At 46.2% G+C, this 21,839-nt stretch overlaps 2 protein-coding genes and 1 non-coding gene across 8 annotated transcripts; 1 reads left to right on the top strand and 2 right to left on the bottom strand.

Moving 5' to 3' along the window:
* Positions 1-713: 713 nt before the first annotated feature.
* RRP7A (ribosomal RNA processing 7 homolog A) lies at positions 714-4,122 on the bottom strand. Its single transcript, XM_056339165.1, has 7 exons — positions 3,973-4,122; positions 3,753-3,895; positions 3,438-3,563; positions 3,023-3,146; positions 2,276-2,373; positions 1,679-1,877; positions 714-1,183 (listed from the first exon to the last, which is right to left on the bottom strand). The coding sequence occupies exons 1-7, from the start codon at positions 4,022-4,024 to the stop codon at positions 1,098-1,100; spliced, it is 828 nt and encodes a 275-aa protein (XP_056195140.1). The 5' UTR covers positions 4,025-4,122; the 3' UTR covers positions 714-1,097.
* A 3,045-nt stretch (positions 4,123-7,167) lies between these two features.
* POLDIP3 (DNA polymerase delta interacting protein 3) lies at positions 7,168-21,030 on the bottom strand. Of its 6 annotated transcripts, none has more exons than XM_056339151.1 (9): positions 20,873-21,030; positions 17,115-17,502; positions 14,670-14,747; positions 12,715-12,810; positions 10,648-10,830; positions 9,662-9,739; positions 8,939-9,068; positions 8,005-8,071; positions 7,168-7,654 (listed from the first exon to the last, which is right to left on the bottom strand). In XM_056339151.1, exons 1-9 carry the CDS (start codon positions 20,977-20,979, stop codon positions 7,480-7,482), a joined length of 1,302 nt encoding a protein of 433 aa, XP_056195126.1. In that variant the 5' UTR covers positions 20,980-21,030; the 3' UTR covers positions 7,168-7,479. The 6 variants fall into 6 exon arrangements, with proteins under 6 accessions (XP_056195126.1, XP_056195128.1, XP_056195127.1 ...); XM_056339153.1 differs by having other exon boundaries at positions 10,648-10,794; XM_056339152.1 differs by having other exon boundaries at positions 14,670-14,744.
* A 286-nt stretch (positions 21,031-21,316) lies between these two features.
* LOC130150890 (U12 minor spliceosomal RNA) lies at positions 21,317-21,465 on the top strand. Its single transcript, XR_008822415.1, has one exon. It is a non-coding gene; the product is annotated as a U12 minor spliceosomal RNA (small nuclear RNA).
* Positions 21,466-21,839: the final 374 nt, after the last annotated feature.

Here is a 21,839-nt window from a genome sequence, read left to right as displayed (position 1 = left end):
TTTTTCTAGGGGAGGGTAAACCTGTTTTAACCCAGCTCAGTGGAATTTACCAGTATTTCCACCTTACATTCATGGTCGCACCTGTAACAAGGCTTCACACAGTAAAATAACTGTGTAAAAGCCTGGGGGTGGGGGGGTTACAGCCCCTTTCTTATCACAGAGCATGCTGGGGTGAGCAATCATTAGGCCCGAAGCTGCACAAATGTTACATGGGCAGTATGAAAGCATTGTCCTGTGACTCGATGTGCCCATCGGCATCCTTACCTGCCTCCTGCAGACAGGTTAAGTGCAAAAAGGGCCTTGGGCAGTCTGGTTTCTCCCTCCAAAGCCAGGCTGCCACCTCATCTTGCTCTAGTAATGGTGCTGAACATCAGAAGTTCCCACAGCCCAGGCTAGACACTGCTGTAGAGGCCCACACAGAGCCAGAAGACTGGGCACATCAACACCTAGCTAAGAGGGAGCTGTCTGTGAGGGAAACACCAAGGGAAGGGGTGAGGATCTGTACCAAACCACTGATAATTCCTTGAGACAACAGGTCTGGGACCTTCCCAGTTGGGCTTTTCCCAAGGTTACTTCCCTCCTCTTCTTACTCATCTCCAGATAAAATGTGCAAAGCAGCACCAGCATACAAGCCATGACTTTTACTGCCACCCCAGCACACAAGAAGCTGCCCCCCTACAGCAGACCAAGGGGGAGAGAAAGGCATTCCAATGTTCTGAGAACATGGCAGCAGTTTATTTACAGTTCTTCAGCCACTCCCTGCCCCTGCAGAAGCTGTAGTAGCTCTCACCAAGCTTTAGGAGGGCCTTGGGTGGCAGGGAGATACAGGCTGTCAAAGGAAGTGCCTCAGCCCCTCAACCTGAGCACTCTGGGAAGTGATGCCACAGGGCTGAACAACGACCAGGAGAGCAGGATACCGGTGCAAGTGAAGGAAACTCCCCCTCCAGCAGCAGTTTCTGGAATCTCCCATTTCAGATCCAAGGGCAGGGACAACCTGAAGCTGCCTCAGTTCCTTGAAATCTTTCGGCACGTAGGAGCCCATAGGTATTGCTCCCACCCTCTCCAGCACAGGCATCTGAGGAATAGCTCAGCACAGCTTAGTACGGCCGAAACTTGCGCTGGGCTCGCATCAGCGCAATTCTCTGCTTGTCCTCCTCAAATTTCTTCCTCAACTGGGCGATATCTGAAACAGGCAGGAAGAGAAAGAGGACAGGTCACACAGGAGCAGCAGATATCCCTCCTGGGGAGCTGTGCTTCCACACACCAGGAGGGGCTCAGTCCTGACGCCCACAGAAGCACACTTCCCAGAGCAGGTCCTCTCGCGCCCGGGCTGAATGCCAAGCTAGGGCTCTGGCGGCCCATCTCCAGCAGTGCTGCAGCTCCCTCTAGAGGGGGAAACTGCCCAGGTTCCCCTTTGCATTGCTGCCTTCGTGCACCGAAGAAACATCTCCTGGGAAGCCACGACCTGCGTGCTCTCCCACAAAACATTCCAGCAGCCCTTGCTAGGACAGGTGGTGGCAATGGGCCTTAAAGAGCTAGTGAGGCCATTCACATAACCACAGAGTCAACTGTTGACCTGCAGGTGGACATAGCCTCTGCTGAAGGAAAAAGGACACTCTTTGGGCCACAGTGTGAAAGACAGGAGACACAGGCAGGGGTAGGAGACCTGGATACTCACGCTCTCTCTTGGTCTCACGATGCTGCCAGGCATAGAAGTTGAGCAGCTCTTTGCGGGCCCTTTTCTGTTTCTCCTTCTCCAGCAGCCGCAGGTTGGCAGCCTCTGTCCGGGGCAGGCCAGGCTTCCGGCCCTTCCGTGTTACCTTCACCCAGCCCTCCTCATCTGGAACACCTTCCTCCCTGGCCGCTTTGGCTTCTTCCTGTAAAGACAGGAGGGTGAGGCAGCTCGGTGCAGATGGGCTGCCAGCCAGCATAACGCATGGCTGCCCCACAGTCCCGCCAAACACATGCAAAGCTACAGCTCCTGCTTCTGCACAAGATTTGAAGAAAGGCATGGGACCAAGGGTGCAGGCATCCAACTCTCAGTCACAACACTGCACGCCAGCCAGGAACCAATTTATTTGTGGATACCTATGGTAAGTCCTGGATGGAAGGCTCATGGACCCAACTAGGACCTGGCTGCCCATCGGCAACTGGGAGTAAAACCACCCTGCCCACCAGCGTGCTTCCCTCCGCCCTTTCTACCGAGACCTTCTCTATTCCTTTCCTCTCCCCAAACAAACTGCTTAACTGGGTTCCTTCCCCAGCCTGACCTCACCTCTGCTATCCTTTTGTCGTAGTCTTGCATGTAGGCATCCACCTCAGCCTTCAGCTCCTCCTGATCCACAACTGAGGCCGCATAGCTGGCGATCCACTCTGAGACAAGAGAGGGCAGAAGTCAGCAGTAGCCTCTGTTAGAAGCAAGCCCCTAGCATTATGGCTTCGGACAGCTCTATAGAGAACTGCTCTGGAGAAGGACACACATGCTCTGTTCCCGCTCCTGCTCAGCCTCCCCACTGCCACACCTCAACCAACTCGTGGCCCAGGACCCAGCCGGTAAGACATGGGAAGAGCCTGCAACTCTCCCAAGCAGGAGTGGGCTAGCCCGAAACCCAAGCAGCACAACATTCAGGGCTGCGTTCCTGTCAAGGGGTCACATCTTAAGTGCTGTCATCTTGACAGACACTTGGTGCCTGTTATTGAGTCCGGATTCCATTCTGAGGGCAAGACACAGCCAGTTTCTCTGAATCCATGTGATACTGAAAAGATGTTGGGAAAAGTTGCCCTTCCATTGTACCACATGACCCCATTTTCCCATAAGGTCACTGGACCAGACTACAACACCCAGTACAACAGGATTGCTTTTTGTGAATAACAGAAGCAGGACAATGAAACACCGGGCATCTCCCAGTTCAGGACAAAATGGTGAGAATTAATCTGGGGCATGCAGGGTAGGATTTAGCAGGGAATTAGTATAGTTCTTCCCTGGCACCAGCTAGCAGGAAGATAGCTAGGGCTGACTTACTGCTAATGCCGGTTTTCACAGGGTGACTCTCTGTTGATATCAGCAAGGGACCTCCCTGTGACAGGGCTTTGGCTGCCTGGACACCACCTGGTTTCCTGAACACCACATATGCTACTTGAAATCCCTAAAAGAAAAAGACACCTAGGCCAGTCAGATACATTGGGGAAACTGGGGACACAGCAAGGAGCTACAGTACAAATAATGATACAATAAAACAAAAATCAAACCGGAAGTTTAGTGGGATAGCAAAAAAAGGTAATGTAAACTTAAATAATTGCATCACACAATGCACCCAAACGCTTTCCCATATTTCACGTTCCAAATAGTACCCACTCAGTGCTTTCATCCCCTCCCATTCTGACTACTGTAGCATCAGTATTCCCCTCCCCAGAGGGGAGTACTCCCCAAGCTTTACCGTTACAGATTTTCGGTTGAAGAATTTGGACGTCAGTTTTTCTTTTTTCTCTCCCGGCTCTGGCTTGTCACAGATGTCCACAAACTGCACATGCCCGCAGCGGGCGAAGAGCCGAGACAGAGCATCCTTGACACGGGGAGTAGGAGAACAAGCGGTACAGAACTGCGGGAGCGGCCCCCCTCGCCCACCCTCTCACGCACGGACCGCAGAGCGCAGCGGGAGGCTCCGGCGCGCCCCCAGCCCCTCCGCCCACCGGCTCCTGAGGCGATGCCCCCCCGCCATCGGTGAGACCCCCTCCCCCCCAGCCCCACTCACCGCGCTGCAGTACGGGGGGACGTTGAGGACGAAGAGGGTGCGGCGAGGCGGGTGCGCGGTGCCGGCCCCTTCGCGCACCTGGTGCTCCTTCACCAACAAGCAGTGGGGCGAGCGCTGCCGCGCCCCGAACTTCACCGCCAGAGCTGCGAACGACGCACCGGTTAAAGACCCCGCCGCCGCCCCGGCCCCGCTCCCGCTCCGCTGCCCCGGGCCCCCTCACCCGTGTAGCCCGGCGGCGCCGCTCCGGCCCCACGCTGCTCGGCGGCCGCCATCTTAGCTCGGCGGGAAGCGGCCGGGCGCGGGGGCCGCCGGGAGCTGTAGTTCGCCGCGGCGGCGCGGCGCCGCTAATGGCCGCGCTGAGGGACACGGCGCCGCCCCGGGCTTGGGGTGACGGAGCAGCGCCGCGGGGGCTCTGTAAGAACGCTAATTACACACCGTCATCTAGCCCGACAGTTCTGAAAATGCGTGCAATGTGCTTAATCCTAGAGAGGCAAATAAAAAATAATTTTTTAAAGATATGGAAGAACATTCAAAGACAACAGTAGTAACAACCGGGTTTAAAGACTCTTGTAAAGCAGGAAACGAAAAAAAAAAAAAAAAAGATGACCATTACAGAGGAACTTGTATTTATGACTGAATGGAAGGCAGAGCCACTCCAAAAATAAAGATATGAAAGCAAGACTATGTACAAAGTCTCAGCGGGAGTAAGAAATTATACGGAAAGCTGACTCAACCAAATAACCAAGTTAATGAACATCAGAAGAAATGCTACATACAAGAACTATGAAAATATACCAAACAAACTTGCACATTATGGCATCACTTCAGAAGTCATCGCATTTTGGGGAAAAGAAAAAAAAAGCAAAGGAAAAAGAAACAAATACCATTACAAATTACCTCCTACCTGCCCTGGCCAGCCACGTGGAGTTAGTGCAAGCAATCTGTGTTTTATATGCAAGTTTACAATCTCTAACAGCCCAGAAAACCCCCTGAAGCATGTTGCATGAGGTCATGTGCACAGATGTGAGGTCAGCAGGGGGTAGGTGAGCTCAGTGGGACACAAACAAGGTTGACTTGACAACTGCAGGCCACCCAGGAGAAACTGGAGACCTGCAGAGTGAACTACTGGGAAAGCACTAGGAATAACCAACTGGTTACTCCTTTCAGTGCCCAGCAAAAGCAGCCACGCTATGAAGTATTAGAAGACCAAGATACCTTTAGTGAACTGAGAAAAAAAAAAGAGCAATGCACACCAAGACATTGCTGTAAGACAGGTCATGGGAGTGGTGTTTAGACAACCACTGACTTCAAGTAAAAAAAAATAAATACTGCCATAGATTACACAGCTAGAAAACGGAGCAGTAGTTCTTCCAAGAAAGTATGTTAATGTCATCAGAGTTTCTCACAGAAAACCTAAACACAATGCACAATTTACCAGCAAGTTAAAAGTGCATCTTGCTATTTGGCCTTTGGAATGGACATAAATCTATTAATTAAAAAAAAATATATGCTTGGCTCTCCCCATTCCTTCAGAAGAGTCAGGATATGCCTCCACAATACATGTGTCTTCCCATTTCGTCAGCTTTCTATCTGGATAATTAAATCTATGATAATTAAAGTACCCTACTTCACCAAGAACTTGTTCCCTGATTTCACAGCTATTTTTTTTTTTTTATAAAATTACTTTTTGAATTACCAGTCTGTCAATAACAAAGGACATTCTTTTTCTTTTCTGTGGTAACAGAACTGGAACTAGGTGGGGACACAAATTGCTCCCACTTAGCAGCAAGATCAGCTACAAATTTTGATGATCCAGATTAAAAGGCTTATCAGTATCAATTCTCTCACCCATATACTCTTCTTGTCCTTCATCACATTATAGAAACTTCAAAACTGATATTCTAAAAGCATGCTTGACCCGATGTTGGAACACCACCTAAGTTTAGCTGCTTCACAGCATCTAAAAAGGCTTAGAATCCACTCTCTGTATAACAAATGTTTATTCAGAAACAGATAATACATTACCTTTTCAAACCCCTAATATTTCCTCCCCCTCCCCCCAAATTTTTTTTTTTAACAAAACACAGGTGTTCGATGGACAATCTAAAAAAGGAGAACAATAGCGGTCTTAGGCCCCCTCCCCTACAAACATCTGCTGTTCACATGAAGCACCCTAACAATAACGGTGTTGCTGGCTTCCAAACCAAAGAGTACTCCAGAAAAACAAGCCCTGCCAAGTCCTCAGTTATTTCCATGACTAATAAGGGATTCAGTGAGATAGAGGAATGGTTTGCACGAGCTAGATAGAGCAAAGAGTTAATACAGATCAAGAAAAAGAAATAGGGTCGACCAAGAAATTGAATCTGGACCCACAACGGTTACAGAGTTCATTAAAGTTCAGTGGAGCTGAACAGAATCGAATCTGTTAGTCTTCTAGCTAAAGGCTCAAGTTCAACCCCCAGCCAGACTCTGGAAGCGGCTCATAGCTTTCCTCCCTTACAAAACTTGAGCAAACACAAAGCAACGGAGCTACGGGACCCGGACCGGCGGCCGTAACGCCGCGCTACCACCTGCGGCCACGGGGAGCGCCACCTAGCGGCGGCGGCCCGCACGGGTGCTCAGCGGCCGCAGGCACAGCCCGGCGGCCCCGCACGGCACCTGCGTGACTCCCCTCGCCTACCCGTGTGCTCCTCACGACTGCTGGCTGCTCTCTCCAGAACCTCCCCCTGAAGCCGTCAAATGCAGCAATCGTCCTCCAAATCCACGCATACGAGCAGCATGCCGGCACAGCAGCCAAACATAGTCCAAAGCCCCAGCTCCTTCCTTTTTATAGCAGACTGGGTAAGTTAGAAGGTAAGAAAAAAAACTAATGTCCCTGCATCAGCAGAAGGATGCAATACAGTCTAATGTGAGTAAAACACCTGGATTTCCTCCAGCTTTGAATACCGGTTCTTATTTTTCAGTCCAGAAAGAGGAGTACAACTAAGCCTGACCCTACCGGGCTAATACATTAATTGTAGAAATACCACAGCCTTCCCCCTCCACCACCACCCTCTCTGCATTAAAGTTGAAGCATCCCTCCCATAGCACAATGGGTGGTGCAATTGTGCATATGTCTCTTCTGCCCGATGCCTCCGTGGGCTGGCATACACAGCGGGAAGCTCAGTTTTTCACAATTCTCAATGTCACAGCTGCTGAGCAGAAAAATGACCAAACAGCCAGAATGAGTATTATGCCACTGAATGCATACAAGTCAAAGATGCAAGATGGTGCCCCCTGTATGGAGCCACACTTGACTTGGTACCCAGCACAGCAACTTCAGGAACAATGTGATGCTCTTGCCTGTTGAATCAAGGGGATGTACCTTTTAGTTAAAGGTCAGTCAGAGGAACGGAGAAGATCACCACTCCTTCCCTCACAATCTATGTGCACTTTTAATCGCCTCTAGGGGCTCTGGAGTAAAGGAGGAGTTACATGGCATATGCTTGGTAATACATTACTGGCAGAAGGGGGAGGTTATTCTTTTGGAAAAAAAATCATGGAAGAAAACTCCAACTATGAAAACAGAAAGTACACACACAAGAGGAAACACTATTGTACAGTAAGGGAGCGATCATAGAAAACAGAAAATTTCAAGGCAGGCAAATGCAAACAACACCTGCATTCCTGCACTTTTCTTATTCCCCAACATAAATGAGTTTTCCAGTCCACTGTTTGCTCCCCCTTCTCAGAGTTTAATTTTGAATTCTGTGGGCTGCACAGAGGCAGAGACCCCTGAGGATTTGAAGAGTGCCTTCAAGATAGTGTCAGGGTCCACTTCAGCTGGGGGATTTGAGGAGGCGCTTGCACTTGACCGGCGTGGCTCCCCTTCCTTCTTCACTGAAGGGGTATCACTCAATCGACTGGAGGATTAAAAAGAAACAGAATTTAACCTCTCATTATGAAACAAAATTCACCACTATATCTACATGTAATCGGTGTTACCCCATTACAAATATTGGAGATAAAGGTTTTCAGCATGCTTTCCTCAAAATCAAACTTTCTCATCTCAGACTAATTTTGCACTTCAGGGCTGCAAACACTATGGAGTCAAGCTATACTGCACTCAGCTCAGAGTGCCACAGAGAAAAAGAGAAGGAAAATATTAATGGGACAACAATTTGCCCACAGTTTCACTCCCCTCAGGTCCTTCCTCCTCAACACAGGACTCGCAAACCTGTTTGGTTCTTCCCCCCCCTCAAAGGACACTTACAGCAATATAGGCTGGTCTGAGGTGATGACGTTCCCGTTCATATGAAGATTGCATTTCATTGGTTGACCTAAATAAAACACACAATTAAGTGTCCTATCAAATTGTGGCAAGGCAAGACTCCAGAAACACCACATAACAGTGCAAGCAATAGAGTTCCATACGCTGGGGAAGCATGAGAAAAAACAGCTGATACATCTTCTGTTGCAAAATCACAGCAACAGAAGAGCCACTGAAACACTCAGTACAATATGAAGAATCACACTAATTAAGAAGTTATACATCGGTACAAAACCATTAGCAGAGACACGAGAGGATCTCTCATTCTCAGCTGTCTGCTCCTCATCTGACATTCGTAACATGTCACTCATCTAGACAAAGAAAAAGCATCTATTTCCAGCTAAAAATTAACACCTAATTTCAGTCTGTAACACTGCAGGTGGATCCAGAGTAAAAACCGCATTGTTGAAAGTTTACAGAGAAACCAGTACTAATTGTTTCATAAGTCCAATTCAAAAATGACTCTATGCCTTGAGACTTTTGCAAATATCAGTTCTAGTTGTACTTTGCAAACAGCTATTCTGTAAGCAGCTAAAGCCTTCCTAAGGACTATCTAGCTCTTGGCACTGGATTAGAAACGAAACACAATCTGGAAGTTAGACCAGCAGACTTACCAGGACCCTGCCTCTAGCTCTGAGCATTCTCTTTCCAGGCAAACATGGGGTGGGGTGAGTTTATTTCACTTAAATAAACTGTGCATATATTCAGCTAGTTATATAGAAGCATATTCCATTGTCATAACTCTTGAACTGATTTTCTGGCATTTCCTCTCTCTTGGCAGCATATGAGCACATGAGATGCTTTTAAATTCTCCACCGAGCTGGACAAGTTGCCATTGATTTACTCATCCTAAATGTGATACTGGCCTCAAACTTACCGTCTAAGCACCTGTTGTTGTATTTCTTATATGCTGTGATAGCGTCTTCTTTCTTCACAAATACTACCTCAGCCACTCCAGGGTGCACCAGCCGGGCTCGCTTCAGAGCACCACACACACAGAATAACTCCTGAAGGTAGAGAGCTAGTCATGACCACAGTCACATCAAAAGTACCACTTCAACCAAAGACATCAAGTGACAAAGGCTTAACCTCCTACTTGTACCACCCATCCTGCTTAGTAATCACGTGGCAGAATCTCGACACTTGTCTTACTGTGTTTGCTATGATATGAGTACTTGGCATTAGTCATACAGGTTGCACATGCAGAAACATTCAAGACCAGTACTCTATACTGTCTGTCACATATGAAGACCACGCTTATTCCCAGTGTGATGAGAATGGAAGCACCTAGATAATTTGGATCGGGGCAAAAGTTCAAGGAGAACACCAAACATCACTTGGCATGAACTCTTCTAAGTGATGTTAGGTATCTCAGTACACCCTAGAAATGGTATTTTGTCCCACCTTCTTCAGCACACACTTTTTTTGAAAAAGTGAACAAACCCCAAAACAATCAGGAACCCTCAAAGTTTCTGCAAGGAAAGCAAATGCACATCATACCCCTCTTCACTGCATTCACCATAGATCAAATGATTTATCAACAGAGGTAGGATAAGGGAAGGAAGTGTCACACATCCACAGTCAGGCAGTAAGCACTCACAACAATGTCTTCCTCTGTGACTCGAGGATGCAGATTGTTTACGGTCATCTTTGTGCCTTCCAAAGGACTGAATGCCAGCTGCCAACATAAAACCCATCACATAAAAGTCAGAAACACAGCGGGCAAGACAGTACAGCAGAGAAAGCACTAAAAAAACCCAAAGACACTAAGGTGATGTTTGGGAAAGTCTGTACACACACAAACCAGAGTGCTACAGCTAGTAATGGGAAGTATCAATGCTTACAAAAGCCCAGCTCATCTGACGATGAAGATTAGCCCCCTTTCCATGCTAATTTCTCTTTCATTCCCAAGTATAACATTAACTTAATCTGCATATGTACACAGTACTCTGGTCACGCCCACACTTTTAGGCACATGTGTCATGTTGTACTCCACACCAGCTAGCAAACCCCACAATATGGCCCCAGCCCCTCACGAGTGTGCTGAACTCAACATGCCTGGGAACACCTGGTGGGTCACCTGTACCCAGCATCAGGCAGTCTGGCAAAGAATTGCAGGCAGGTTGTCTACAAAATGCCCGAGAGGTCTTGTGTGTACGAGTTGTGTTTGGAAGAATCCTGGTTTACTCCTTGCTAACAGGACTGGACAGAAGACAACATATCTAGCAGTGTTAAAACACTAGGGACATGGAAGCCACCAAGGAGTGCCCAAACAACAACTGCCACCTCCCTGTAACACGGATTCCTCCAGGACCATGTGCTCTCATGCTAGAGAGAAAAGCTAGGAGAAGCAAGATGCACCATCTGAGAATTCCCAGTCTCTTAATAAACTCTGAAGAAAAAGATGTTTAGACAGGTTTCAAATTCTTGGGACACAGACTGCAGTTATCAGAGTAAGCTTGAGGGAGTCCCAGAAATAATGGTGCAAGACAGGCAAAAAAGAGGTGTTCACATGACCAATGAACAGCAAGTTTCAGATGTTTCAGAGACTTCTATAAGGAGCATTTCCCACTTTGCTGAGCTCACCTCAACAGGTGCTGGTTCCTTTGGAGGCTCTTCCTTGGTCACTAAGGTCCGGGACATGTTTGTCAAGGCCTTTGTCCGCATAGGAGAGGGAGGTGCAGGTGGAGCTGTGTAAGTATCATTCTGGACCACTTTAGTCAGGGGAACAGTCTTGGACAGAGAGAATTTATTGCCACTCAGTCCAGTCTACAGGAAGAATAAGTATCTCAGAGCTGCAGGCTACAAAAGTCATCCCTCTTTTTCAAGCACCAACAGCAGTTGAGTATTACTAGCACGTACCAAGAACTGCATGTCCTGTCCCATGTCAAAACCAATACAGTGCTGGAGACTTTCAGCTTTGAGACAAAAATTAACTAAAGTTTCTGGGCATAAATATAAAAAGATACGTTTATCCCAAAAGAACACTTTCCTCACTAATGAGCACCTTTTAGTTTCATATTCTTCTTAAATGAACTTTACCAGTGCAATGTGAATTTGAAAAGCTCCTTTTATCCGAAGATTTTCAAGTACTTTACAAAGTGTTCACAAAGATTGTTCATTAACAATGAGATTGAGCTGCCCTAGTACAAACCACAATACTTCTTCAGAAACACCAAGCTAGGGTACACAAAGACATAGAGTGTAAACTTTCCAGTTGGAACTACCAGAGTTTAAAGCCAGACTAAAAACTGCTTGGTAGCTGCTGGAGAAAACACATTTGCTCCTTAAAAAAAAACACCAACAAAACAAACAAAAAAACCCACTCAAAAAACCACAACCAAAAAAGCTCACCCATAAGACTGTTTTTAAGAATCAAACAGCCAGGAGATCTATTCTAATTACCCACGTGAGAAAAAAAACATGGGATAATCATTGCACTAGACTGTCTATGTGACAGTAAAACCACATGAATATGCTTTAGAAGAACCACAGAATAATTTAGGACAAACATATGTCCAATCCCTATGTCTGAAACAGGGCTAACTCCAAAGACATATCACGTTGGTCAGGGCCTTATCCAGTTAAACTCTGAATATCTGAGAATGGCCATGACACAACTTCTCTGGGTCACTGTGCCAGATGCTGATCAATACCCGAGAACTGCACCACCCCACTAGAATTTTTTTTGCTGCAACACAGCTGTTGGTTCATCTTCTCCCTGTTCTTTCCTGAAAAGGACCTGGGGTTTGCCTTTTCTATGACCACATATTAGGCAGTAAGAGTGAACAGATCTCACCACAGCCGCCTCTTCTCAGCCTTGAGACACAGCTCTCACCCTCTCCTCACACATTATGCGCTGCAGCCCCCTGACTACCCTGTTGTACTGGTTCTGTCAGTGTCTGTCTTGCATCACAGAGCCCCAAAATCGGCATAGAACTCCAGGTGCATTCTCAAAATGCCAAACAGATGGGAATAATTATCACCCTTGATTTGCTGGCTATAATCTTACTAACATCCAATTTACATTTGGCCTTCATTACTGTAAGGATGTGCTGCTAACTCATTCTTAGTATATCACTCAGCAGGACCCCCATGCTCTTTCCTACAAAGCCACTTTCTAGCCAGTCAGTTCTTGGTTTAAGTTGCAGGTTACCCCATCCCAAGAGCATCCCAAGACCTCACATTTATCTGTATTGAAATTCCACCTTCTCCAGATCATCAGCTCTCCAACAAGCTGCCAACTAAGATTCTGCATGGCAAGAGATTTCTTGCTTTGATATCCAGTCTTCATAAGCAGTTAAAAGCTTTCTGTGCTTGCTTGCTTGCTCAAACAATAATGAGATAGGTTCAAAGTACTTCCTCAACAAGAAGAAAGTCAAGAGCTAACATGCAGCAACCTGCCAGCAAGACAAAGCACACACTCTGGCTGTAAAAGGCCTATAAAACCACAGTTAGCATAAAAAGGACTCTGTCCCAAAAATAACACTAGAAGCATTGGCACAAAGGGAAGAGTGGGATGAGAGCAAACATTTCAGGAGAAAGCATTCTTTACACACACATTTTAAAGAACATAAGCCCTATAAAGCCACAGCCTGTGTGTCCACCCAGTGTGAGCATGGCGTGGTGGGGACTGTTCAGATAATCCCTTACCGCATTATGCAGAAAACTGTTTGTGGTGGTGATTTTCATCTGTTTGCTAGTAAGGGGAGAGACACTTTCATCATCATCTTCCATGTCATACAGACCCTGTAGAGAAGCAAGGTAATTGTTTACAAGCAGGTAGATTTAATCTAGACACCTTTTCCAAAATAAGTAGTTTTCTCCTGTCTTCAGCCTTCTTCAGTTAATGAATATGACCTACATTGGACTTTACTCCTGTCCTTGCAGCTTGGGACACAAAGCTGAAGGTACCCAAGTCCATTTCAAAACATCAGTGTAAAAACTATCAAACTTCTTTTCCAGAAACGCCACAGTAGAACTGCTTTCCCAGGTGTACTGAAATGACATACAGATTTCTCTAATCCCTAGACCTCATCAGGACTAATGAAACCACATCAATGGAATAAAGCCTCAGTGCCTTACTTCTTAGCACCCTGCTACCTTTAAAGTTGAAGCCTGTGCATATGATTTTTTAAAATTATTTTTAAATTAAGCAGATGCCTGCCAAATACATTTGAACCAACCATTCTTTTTGAATAGCCTCCTTTCCTCAGCACAGCACACATCCGTCTGGCACTCAAAAACACTGCACTAGGAGGTTTACTGAATGAATAATTAATTTCCCAGTTCAACTTAACACTCATAGCGCAGCCTTAAAATACTGAGGCGAACTCCTACACAAATATTTTTTCATAGACTCAAAATAACGTTAAGAAAAAGTCTATACACATATGGCACTACCCAGAACGTAAGAAGTCACGACTCAACACAGCTTCCCATTAATTCAGTAGAAAGGTAAGAAAAATGGAGGTATTAGGAAGGAGAGTTTGCAAAATCAGTGGGTTTTCCTAGTCGGCAAGATTCTGGTTTACAAACAGGAAAGCTGTCCTAGTAACAGAAGTACTAGGAAGGAAAAACACCCCAAAAGGCATGGTAGAACATGGAAGAATTGTGCAGAAAAGAAAAGAGCTGGGAAAAACACTAGCCATCAGGACAATGGACTTGAGTTTGAGATAAATAAAATCAATTCCAGGATTACAGCGCTGAGAGGTCAGAATAATGATGACACTTCCTTAAGTGACAGCATCTGGGACAAGTAAGGCCAACAGGTCAAAGTTGAGGTAACACAAATAGCTGAAGTTACCATAATCGAGGCTAAAAAACCCCAGGACATGGCATTTTGGATCTCAGCTTTCCAATATTTAATGTAATGCTTTGTGTACAGACACACACAAGCATTTGGGCACAGACACCTCACACAGTAAGGTAAGCAATGCAAATGTGTAATTCCTCTCTGAGAGGACCCAAGGTGTTCAGGTGGCTGAATGGCTGGGGGTTGTAACAAAGGTGTTAAAGTGATGCCAGAAGAGACAGCACAAATTCTAGGGTCTGCCTCACAGCCTATTTGATAAGGGATATGGCAACTTTGAAAGTACATCAGAATACCAGTTAGCATCATTCACTATCAGGTTTCCAGCAGGGACCCACAGCTGGGATTTCACAGAAAGGTTACACCCTCTCCCACCTCACTGTAGAACATCTGACCATGTACAATCATATCCATCCTCTGAACAGGCTGGCAGGATGGTGAATCAAAACAACCAATAACTTGATCTGATGGAGTGTCCCTGAGAAATTTACAGAAAGACATCAGAGCTAAAGGTCACAGTCTCTAGAAAAAAAAACACATTAGCACATACAGATAAAAATTGGAAATGCCAACTTTGCATTCATATAACACACATGGAATCAAGATCAATTAGAGTAAATGAAAAGCTCAATTACCATGAAAGTATCTCAAACACACAAGGACAGGGAGCTAAGCTGTTAACAGAACTTCCAAACACTTTAATTTCCTACTTAGAAGTTTTCTTTGCACCTGCCAATGTTTATGGACACTTTCCTTCCCCCACAAAGGTAACAAAAAGCACAGAGCAGACACACACCTGTTTGTGTGTATGGTTGTTCACCACATTGATCCTCATTCCTGCTGGATGAGAATGTCCAGGAACTGGAGCCTTCTGCTACAGTCAGGGAGAAAGAACCAAAGCATTAAATGCTAGAGTCCACCAGATCCCCGTTTCAGAAGATCAGAGCCATTAGTTGGTACCCTCAGACATTTTAAATGAAATTCGCTCTCCTGCTCTTGAAACATATTACCACAATAAGTTATGAGATAATGACTATGTTTCCTGTAATACATTCAATACAAGATAGCTTCGCTTAATTGAAGAAATGAAAACCTAAGGCCACACAGAGAAACTGACGCAAGTTACTTGAGTTTTAGTCCAAGATTAGTGGGAAGGAGACTTAACTCCAGTCCTGCCAGCACTGCCTTGATCTACACTTTTGCCAACACAAAACCATGAATGGGGTAAATCAACCTCCCTTCACGCAACAGGGAACCAAAGACACCCATTTCCACAAAGCTCAACAAATTGGGACACAACACAATTTAGTTCAGTCCTGTTTCAAAAGAGAAGTAAAGACTGTCCCTTCACACTAGAGCTGAAATAAGCTGTAGCAGAATAAAATGATGCACAGGGTAGTGTAGCTGACCCTTCTGCAGCCTGTTATTCCATGAAACAGGGAAACCACAACAACAGTTGTCAGGGAATGCAGCTGTACTAACCAACAACTGAAATCAAGCAGCAACTCCCCTGAAAATGCCCTTTTGATTTTTGAAAAAGCTGGAAGCTGTCCATTACAGGACAGAATGGGTGGTTTTACAAGAATACTCCATACAGGCAGTAAAATCTTTAAATTTGCATTTTCCCTAGCTAACTTACACCACAGCACCCTTGCATTTCAATTTGCTAATTAAGTCAGAAATAAGGGTACCTGTCCTACAGAAACATCAGCAGAGCTACGGAAATTCTTTGCATTTCAAAGACTTTTTTCCTTTAAGAGAAACAAGGCCACAGTACAGAACATTAGAGCCGTGTGCTGCATCTCAGATCCAGATATTTCAGCTTTATTCAACTCCCACATGTGGGAAGAGAGGAGGACCATGGGCAATTTGGGATTTTGGTATAAATCTTTAAAAAAAGTGACAAGATAATTGCTGTTATGTACCATTTTGTCTACAGCCTTATTCACCGTTACTACAGTATTTTTTCTTGCATTATGTTGCCTAACAAACAGAAAGTACTATAGGTCAAACTAAATCATACAAAAAAAAAAAAAGACCTGGTCAGAGCAAATTGCTACAGCTATTTTAACTCCTAGAAACTTTGTAGAAAACATTCAGCTCCTAATGGCTGATGGTGGTGATCTGGCTTATGACAGCATTTGTACTAATTACCCTAATAATAAAAGACTACTGAACAGACTGCTTTATTGCTCTGTGATTAGCCCTTCTTACTGCCACAAGAGTCCTTTCTCTTTCTTACGTCAGCCTGGCAGGTTCCTGCCAAGTAACAGGAAATTTCCTAGGCTAGTTTACAGGATATATTTGATATTCTTGAGCAAAACCCACAGTTGAACAGAAAACAGGCTCATCCAGGCTTTCAAACTGATGAGAGCAGGAGATTTTCTGGGTATGTGTAAGCACGCTGCTGATCTTTGGGAGGAGGAACAGGAAAGAGAAACGTCAGTTTCATGCTTGTAGACCTAAGGAACAAAACCACTCTTCAAACAACAATCCTGACAGTCTGGGAACTTCTCTTCTGACTACCTACTGTACCTAACACACACATAGTTTAATAGTAGCTGCTTCTCAGAGAAGTTTGCTAAGGATCAAGTTACTGTGCGCACAGCAAAGTGAAATTAGAAAATTGTCAAAGGAAATCAGCAGGTTAGGGTGACCAACTGATTATTTTGCAGTTGAAATAGATCTTGAGCCTCAGCAGAAATGCTTCATGTAATCAGGCAACTCCCTGGAAGCCAGGGCTTTCCTGAAAACCAGACAAGTAGAAACAGAGAAATTGCTCATTCAGTTTTTTATCTTCTTAGATATAAACACAGCTGCATAATCTGAACCGTTATCCCAACGCTAGAATAAACCAGACAGACAGGACAATCTACCACATCAGACTTGCAAAGAGGGGTGATTTAAAAACAACAAAAAGTGCATACATTTTCTTTGTATTCAGGTGGGAAAGAGACAAATTAACTATTCACAATGACTACTTTAATGCTGACAAGAGTGCTGCTTTAGTCTTTATTGGGCCCAAATTTAAAATAAAAATTTAAATGAAAGCTGGGATTCTACAAAAAGACCCAAGTAGCTGCAAGGACACCCAGAAGGCTCTAAATCCTGCCCTACAGGCTGGACTGAACTGTATGACCATCACTTCTATTGTAAACATGTGAATATACTCATGTATTAGAATTTCTACTGGACTGCTGTACAGTAACTGAGGGGCTCAGAAGTGACTTGCTTGACCTACTTGGATAGTTTTGGTGATCTTCACGGCTGGATTTACTGTCCCCATAGCTGGGCTGATAGCAGCTGGCGCACTCCTTTTTAAGCTGATCTTCTCTCTGGCATCCACCACTTTGGTCACCTTCTCAGCAGCAACACTTTGCTGCTTACGGGAATTCAACATCTCTCGAGCATCCTGCACCTTCCCTTTGATTTTGAACCGAGCATCCTTTTGAACCAGTTTTTCACGGGCATCTTTAACCCCCAGTTTGTGTCGGGCATCAGTGAGTCCTATCTTCTGTCGGGCATCAAATGTCCGCTGGAAATTGACAGCTGGCGATGATCTATTTAGAAGATTTTGCTGGATTCCAATGCGAGATCTTACACCTCCAAACACTGGCCTTGTGTTAAGCCTGGGGGGCAGGGGAGAAAAAAAACAACTTTCAGACATTGTAAGATGTGACACAGTTATTAATAAAAGTATTTGTGTAGCTGCAAACAAAAGCTCATTATTACTGTACAGAAATCCACTCAGGTTAGATGTCCAGATAAAACAGCTTAGGAGCTCTACTGTTGTATGCTGGATTTTACTTTCTACATAAACAGCTAAGGAACTTATTTCCAAAATCCATCCTTAAGCTCACAATCACAAACTTAAGTTAAAAGGTCTGACTTCAGCTGTGCCAAGTAAATACTACATTTAAACAAAACTCATCAATTTAGGTACTTTGGGGAAACCTCTGAAAACAAAGAGGAACAGAAACAGATTTTCTAGCCTTAGGATTGAGCAGGTCTGCCAAAGCATCTTTTGTAATACCATAATATGTCCTGGTACGAAAGAAACATGGAACTACACACGATTTCAAGAATTCTGGGCAGCCAGTTCAGATCTGTGGGAGTGTAGAGGCTTAGCATGTACAAGCACCAGTAACAACCTCAGTTCAAAGCTACCAGTTTCAAAGTTGATTAACTGCCAGTGAAATACTTATCAGTCAAATTAAAGAAGAGGCAGTGATATTGAAAAGTAATCTACTAACAAAACTGTTGCAATTGATGTCCTTTATATTCTAAGCACACGGTCACAACAGTGAGCACAGAAAGATAAAAGCCCACAGAAAGGACAGCATTTATACACAAGTATTACTAAGCAGCAGACCATTATGTAGTGAAAGCTGAAACTAGCTTCTTGTTATTGGTCTGACTCACTTTTTCAAGATCTCCCCTAAAAGGAAACAGCTTGTCTAATTTTTTAATACAGTTCCTCTAAGTATTTTTTAATTTCTTTCTCCCATTATGTTTATTTTTAAAAGAGATTACAAAGTACCAAGAGATGTTAAAGTTAAGGTACTGAACAAATAGTCTTGCTGTTGGCTTTTCAGAATTCAAAATAAGCTACAGAGGGCTACAGTGTTCACCTGCTTTCTGAAATGTACTGTCCCATATTATAGTCTAAAAGTAGATACCTAGAATTTGTTGTAAAACTCAAAAGGCTAACATCACAAATTCAAACAATGATGCAATTTCAATTCTTCATACAGCTTTACATCAGTATTGCCTGATCTACAATCTTAACATTATTTACAGTCCTGTATTTTCAATGGAGAGTTCTGTAAAAATAGAGATGAGAGACTGAACCTCCATTTCTGTCTCTTTCATTCTTGTGTCCAGACAACTGGACAGCTAAGGCTAGGCTCCCATTTTGTTACCTGGCCAAGAATCCTATGGCTGCTCTCTCATACAGTCAAAGCACACTAGCCTGAAGAAACAGGACCATTTATTAAAACATATCCAGAGTAATACAGAAGACAAACAGTACTCATAAAGCAACAGCCACAGAACAAGACTTCCCTTGCAATTTTAAAAAGCATTGATTTAGCTATGCTGAAAGCATTCAGTACTTGAGTGCTGCAGAAGGGTTTGATGAGTGGTTCCTTTAAATGAGCATAAAAGAGGTCAAAGTAAAACCAGAAATACATGTATCAGCATTTAAACCAGAATTAGTTAAAACTGTTAATGACATGAACTAATTAAACTGGTTAGGAAACTCTGTACTGAAGATTACAACATCTCTGAAGACTTGTTTATCCTAATCAGCAACTATTCCCTAGTGAACTGCTTACCAGACAACAGCATCAACTCCTCAGACATTTTGTGCCACAGCATCTGAAATAATAGGGAATCTCAAACATCTAATTCACTTTCCAGTACCCAAGTTCTGGCTGGAATATTTTGTGGATTAGTACATTTTATAGGTGGGAAATTTTCTGTTATTTCATCTAGACTATTGAACAGCAGTTTACTCAGCCTATCCAGCCTTCACAAAGTCATAGACATCATAGAAATCTCATGAAGTGAGCTAAACATGATGAACAAGAGAAATGCAAGACACAAAAATTCTTAACAGTGCTGCAGAGGGACTACTGTTCAGCAAAAAAAAGCAAGAAGAATTCCTGGAAGAAATGAGATTTAAGGAGGGATCTGAAAATGGAGAAAGGAGGTATTTGGCATGTTAAGCAGCATAAGACTGTTCCAAGTACGCAAGATAACATGAATGAAAGGGCAAAGCCAAGGCCTTGTCTAGACTAGGATTTAAGCATGTGTTTAAGTATTTTACTAGTACACATCAGCAGAGACCTTTCAAACTACTACTCTAGGCACGTAAGTGTGGATATTGCGAGTTTAAACCTAAGATTCTCCAATGACCATTAAATTAAAACAAAAAAACCCACCAAAGCAGCAACAACCACCAAAAGGTGCACACTTAGCTAACACAGATAGGGAGAAATCCATCGATAAGGTTTTCAGAAGCAGCAAGAGACTATGGCAAATGGGAATACGGAAAGCTACCAAAGGAGATGCCAAATAAAAACTGCCAAGAGCTGCACTAAAGTAAATGGCCCAGCCCACGCTGGAGACATCTGCCGTACAAAGAAAGACTGTAATCTTGTAGCTTATATGTAACACACTCCACACCCAGACAAGCATTTCAAACAATCTGCCAGAGCACCACTATAGAGACTACAGGTTCCAAGGGCCGGCCAGCAATTTCTGTGAAGCCGTTGCAGCCCCAGGCCTGGCCGGTGCGGCTCCCGACCAGCTCTGCCACAGTTACGGCTGCCCGTGGCACCCCCACCCCTCCCACGGCTATCCCGCAATGCACCGTGCCGCTCCCCAACGCGCCGCGGCCGGAGCTGCGGGGACATCGCGCACCCCGCGGCACAGCCTCCCGCAGAGCTGCGGCCCGGCACTAGCTCCAGCTGCAGGGCAGCCTGGCTGCCGACGGGGCTCGGTGCTGAGGGGCGCCGCGGCCCCGCCGATCCCAGCTCGGGGAGCGCCAGCGGGTTAATCGGCGGGGAGAAGCAGGAGGTAGCAGGGAAAGCGCAGGTCGGAGACACCGGGGAGGCGATGGGCTGTGCCGCGAGTCTCGAGAGAAACGAGAAGGGCCCGAGAAGGCACGGGGAGAGGCGGCGCCTGGGCCTGCCCCGCCAAGGCCGGAGCCCACGGGGCAGCGCCGGGCACAGGGGGGCGAGGGAGGGGACAGACCCCCCGCCCCGTCCCCAGCCGCCTCGTCCCTGAGCGACGGCCACCGCTACCAATCTGCACCAAAGGCACGGCCCCACAGACCAGTGCCTAAGCCAATGGGAAGGCGACAGCCAGGGACAGGGCCGGGCCGCGCTGAGGGAGGCTGCGGCCCACAGCCTCCGGAGCGGAACGACCAAAAGGGAGAACGGAGAAACCCCCGGAGGTCGCCGTGCCCGGGGCGCTACCCTCGCGGCTGCTTACCTCCCTTTCACGGTCACACCGCGCTTCCGTATGAGCTCGTCTAAGGAGAGGTCCGCCATCTTGTCGCGGGGCCCACCGATAAGACGCAGCGAGCAAGACCCGGACATGACATCATACCGCTTCCGCTCCTCGCCCCGCCTCCAGAAGTAAGACAGTCCCCGCCCCCGACCCCGCCCGACCGTGCGAGGCGGGGGGGCCGGGAAGAGCGTCCCACAACCCCCAGCGACGCCCGGGCCCTTCATTTACATATCGCACCGGCATATCCCGGCGCGGTTCGTCCGGCGCCGGCGGCTACCCGGCACAGGAGGAGAAAAAGAACGGGAATGTGCTGGGGAAAACGGAAGATTAACTTGTGCGGCGTGGGACAGCGCGGGAAGAGGCGCTCGCCCTGACCTTGAGGGCTAACGCCCAGGGTTCTGCTAAGGGGGCGGGGCAGATCTCTTTATGCCTTAAACTTATGAGTAAGGAAAATAACGACCCGGGGTGACGCCCGGGTCCTCACTACCAATGTGAGAGGAATTTTTGCGCGGGTACAGGTCGCCCCCGGGTGCCCCGCTTACTTCGCGGGATGCCCGGGTGCCGTGATCTGCCCGACCTCTAGTGCCGCGCGTCCCAAGGATAGAACCGCGGGGCGGGCGCCCCCCCACCCCGCTGGGCGCCTGCGGGGTGTCCGGAGGGCCGCTCCACCCTCGGTAGGAGCGCAGGGCTTGATGTATCGGGCTGGAGTCGCTTCCCTCCGCCCCTGTTCTGCTCTGTCCAGTGTGTGCGGGCTGGCGTTGGGGCTGTTCACGAGGCCTAGAAATACATCACCAAACCCCGCATAACACCTAATGTGCGCAGGAAGCAATTCCTTTGTTACCCTTTTGTGGGAGGAATTACGCCGTCTGGAATCAGACTTACGGAGGAAAAAAAAACCCACCAAAACCAGTGAAAGGCAAAAAGCCTTGCGCAGCAGGCTTGGGCGGAG

The sequence above is a fragment of the Falco biarmicus genome, chromosome 5 (genome assembly GCF_023638135.1).
Source record: "Falco biarmicus isolate bFalBia1 chromosome 5, bFalBia1.pri, whole genome shotgun sequence".
In the NCBI taxonomy this organism is placed as follows: domain Eukaryota; kingdom Metazoa; phylum Chordata; class Aves; order Falconiformes; family Falconidae; genus Falco; species Falco biarmicus.
The sequence above is the reverse complement of the archived record's forward strand: the minus strand, read 5'-3'. Positions and strand labels throughout refer to the sequence as shown.

Excerpts from the sequence above, each read along its gene's own strand:
- RRP7A (XM_056339165.1), bottom strand. The coding sequence starts at position 4,024 with ATGGCGGCCGCCGAGCAGCGTGGGGCCGGAGCGGCGCCGCCGGGCTAC. Across the intron at positions 3,896-3,972 it reads GGCGCCGCCGGGCTACACGG|CTCTGGCGGTGAAGTTCGGG; the intron begins GTGAGGGGGCCC and ends CGTCGTTCGCAG. Across the intron at positions 1,878-2,275 it reads ACGACAAAAGGATAGCAGAG|GAAGAAGCCAAAGCGGCCAG; the intron begins GTGAGGTCAGGC and ends CTGTCTTTACAG.
- POLDIP3 (XM_056339151.1), bottom strand. The coding sequence starts at position 20,979 with ATGTCCGGGTCTTGCTCGCTGCGTCTTATCGGTGGGCCCCGCGACAAG. Across the intron at positions 10,831-12,714 it reads ACAGTTTTCTGCATAATGCG|ACTGGACTGAGTGGCAATAA; the intron begins GTAAGGGATTAT and ends TTCTTCCTGTAG. Across the intron at positions 9,069-9,661 it reads TCACAGAGGAAGACATTGTT|GAGTTATTCTGTGTGTGTGG; the intron begins GTGAGTGCTTAC and ends CTCTACCTTCAG.